Source organism: Bison bison, unplaced genomic scaffold, assembly GCF_000754665.1.
Source record: "Bison bison bison isolate TAMUID 2011002044 unplaced genomic scaffold, Bison_UMD1.0 scf7180017864472, whole genome shotgun sequence".
In the NCBI taxonomy this organism is placed as follows: Eukaryota; Metazoa; Chordata; class Mammalia; order Artiodactyla; family Bovidae; genus Bison; species Bison bison.
In genome coordinates this window covers 8997337-8998974 of record NW_011495033.1, presented here as the reverse complement: position 1 = coordinate 8998974, position 1638 = coordinate 8997337, and the positions used below count along the sequence as shown (strand labels likewise).

Sequence of the window (1638 nt, the reverse complement as noted above, 5' to 3'; positions counted from 1 at the left end):
ACAGAGACTGGCGGTCAGGACACCGGGAAAGTGTTTACAGGAGAAAAGGTAACGCCTAAAACCCCCATCCTGGGATTTCCCTGGGTGCTCCAGTGGCGAAGACTGAGCTCCCAGTGCAAGAGGCCCAAGTTTGATCCCTGGTCAGGGAACTAGGTCCCACATGCTACAAGTAAGGACCCCGTGTGCCACAACTAAGATTTGGTACAGCCAAGTAAAGATAAAAAACCCCAAACCCCCATCCTCCGGCCACTCCAGGTTATGCAAGACCGACATGCCTTTCCATCCTTGCTGAGAGGAAGAGAAGGGCGAGGGAACGGGTCCCCCACGAGGGACCTGGAAAAGGGGAAGCGCAAGTCTCAGGAACCACCCAAGGACTGGTGGGCAGGGCCTGTGGGCCCGGAGTAATGCTGCCTGACCCATGAGCAGTCTTGTGCGTGCCGAGGGTCCGGGAGCCCTGCTCGTGACTGATGGGCTCCAGGGCTTCAGGCAGGGGAAAGACCGCAAGGTCCTCTGGGTGCCATGGTGACGGTTCAGGGCCTGGGTGTCGTGACCTCCACGCTGACTGCCTCGGGGCGGGGGGCGGGGGTGGCACAGCCTCCCTGTGGTGACCAGATGCCAACACCTCTATCTGCCTCTGAGCCAGCAGTGCCTCCAGGGTGGACCTGAGTTACTGGCCTTGGTAAGTGCTCAATAGTGGTTGTCAAACCAAACTGACAACGGAGTAGGAGAGGAGAGGAGGAGGCCGGTCAACTGAACCAGCGCCCTCTCCCGCTCCTCACTGGCTGGCCCTGTTCACAAACTCACACGGCTGCACTCCCACACCCAGGCTGGGTTTTCTCCCCTTTAATGGCAACCGGGATTGGGGACCGGCGGCTGGGCAGGTCCCTGCAGCCTGTTGGCTGCTCTATCTCCTGCCTGTGGGCACAGCTCTCCTTCCTCTCCGCTTGCTGGCTGGCCGCCTCTGCAAGGCAACGAGAGGGCACAGGGTGGAGCCAGCGGACTGCGGCCCTGCCCGAGGCCAGGGTGCTGCTGGAGGGCGGGGGCGGGCAGTCAGCCTGACCACACATTGCCCATCGCGCAGTGTCCAAATGCAAAGGGCTGGGAACACGGGGCGCTCGCCCTCACCTTGGCTTGGCACGGGGTCACATCAGGAGCCTTCCGTTTCACTCCCGCTCTCACAGGGGAGGGCTCTGCAGCTGGCAGGTTGCCTACAGGCGAGAGCTCAGGGTGAGAACCACGAGAGGGCAGAAGCAGTGATAATGGTCCCTGAAGTCAGGGGAGCTAAAAGAAGGGCAGGCCCCTCTGATATCAGCACGGGTGAGACAGGAAGGGCTGTCCGCTGAGCCCTGAGCTCAGAGGCGGCTCATCCCCAGCTCCCGTGGGGTCTCGGGGGCCCTGTCTGTCACGTGTGCAGAGCAGGAGGGTAACCCGCAGATCAGCGGCTAGCTGTCGGATGCACACACAGCAGGAACGCAGCCAACGCCAGCTGCAGTGGACAGGGGGTCCCAGGACCTCAGGGCTGGGCGGGGAGATGGGGTCCCTGTCCACTCCTCAGTGCCCCAGCCCCTCCCTCCTTACCACCTCTGCTGGTGCAGCCGCCCGGCTTGCCCCCAGCCTCCTTGTCGCTGCTGGGGGGCG

At 62.8% G+C, this 1638-nt stretch overlaps 1 protein-coding gene across 1 annotated transcript in view; it reads right to left on the bottom strand.

Moving 5' to 3' along the window:
- Window positions 1-7: 7 nt before the first annotated feature.
- Window positions 8-1638, bottom strand: part of LIG3 (ligase III, DNA, ATP-dependent) — a 20407-nt gene continuing 18776 nt past the window's right edge. The window contains exons 19-21 of the mRNA XM_010861493.1: window positions 1579-1622; window positions 1126-1208; window positions 8-961 (exon numbers count right to left, since the gene is read on the bottom strand). Coding sequence (XP_010859795.1) covers window positions 905-961; window positions 1126-1208; window positions 1579-1622 — 184 coding nt within the window. The 3' untranslated portion in view covers window positions 8-904. The remainder of the gene's footprint in view (window positions 962-1125; window positions 1209-1578; window positions 1623-1638) is intronic.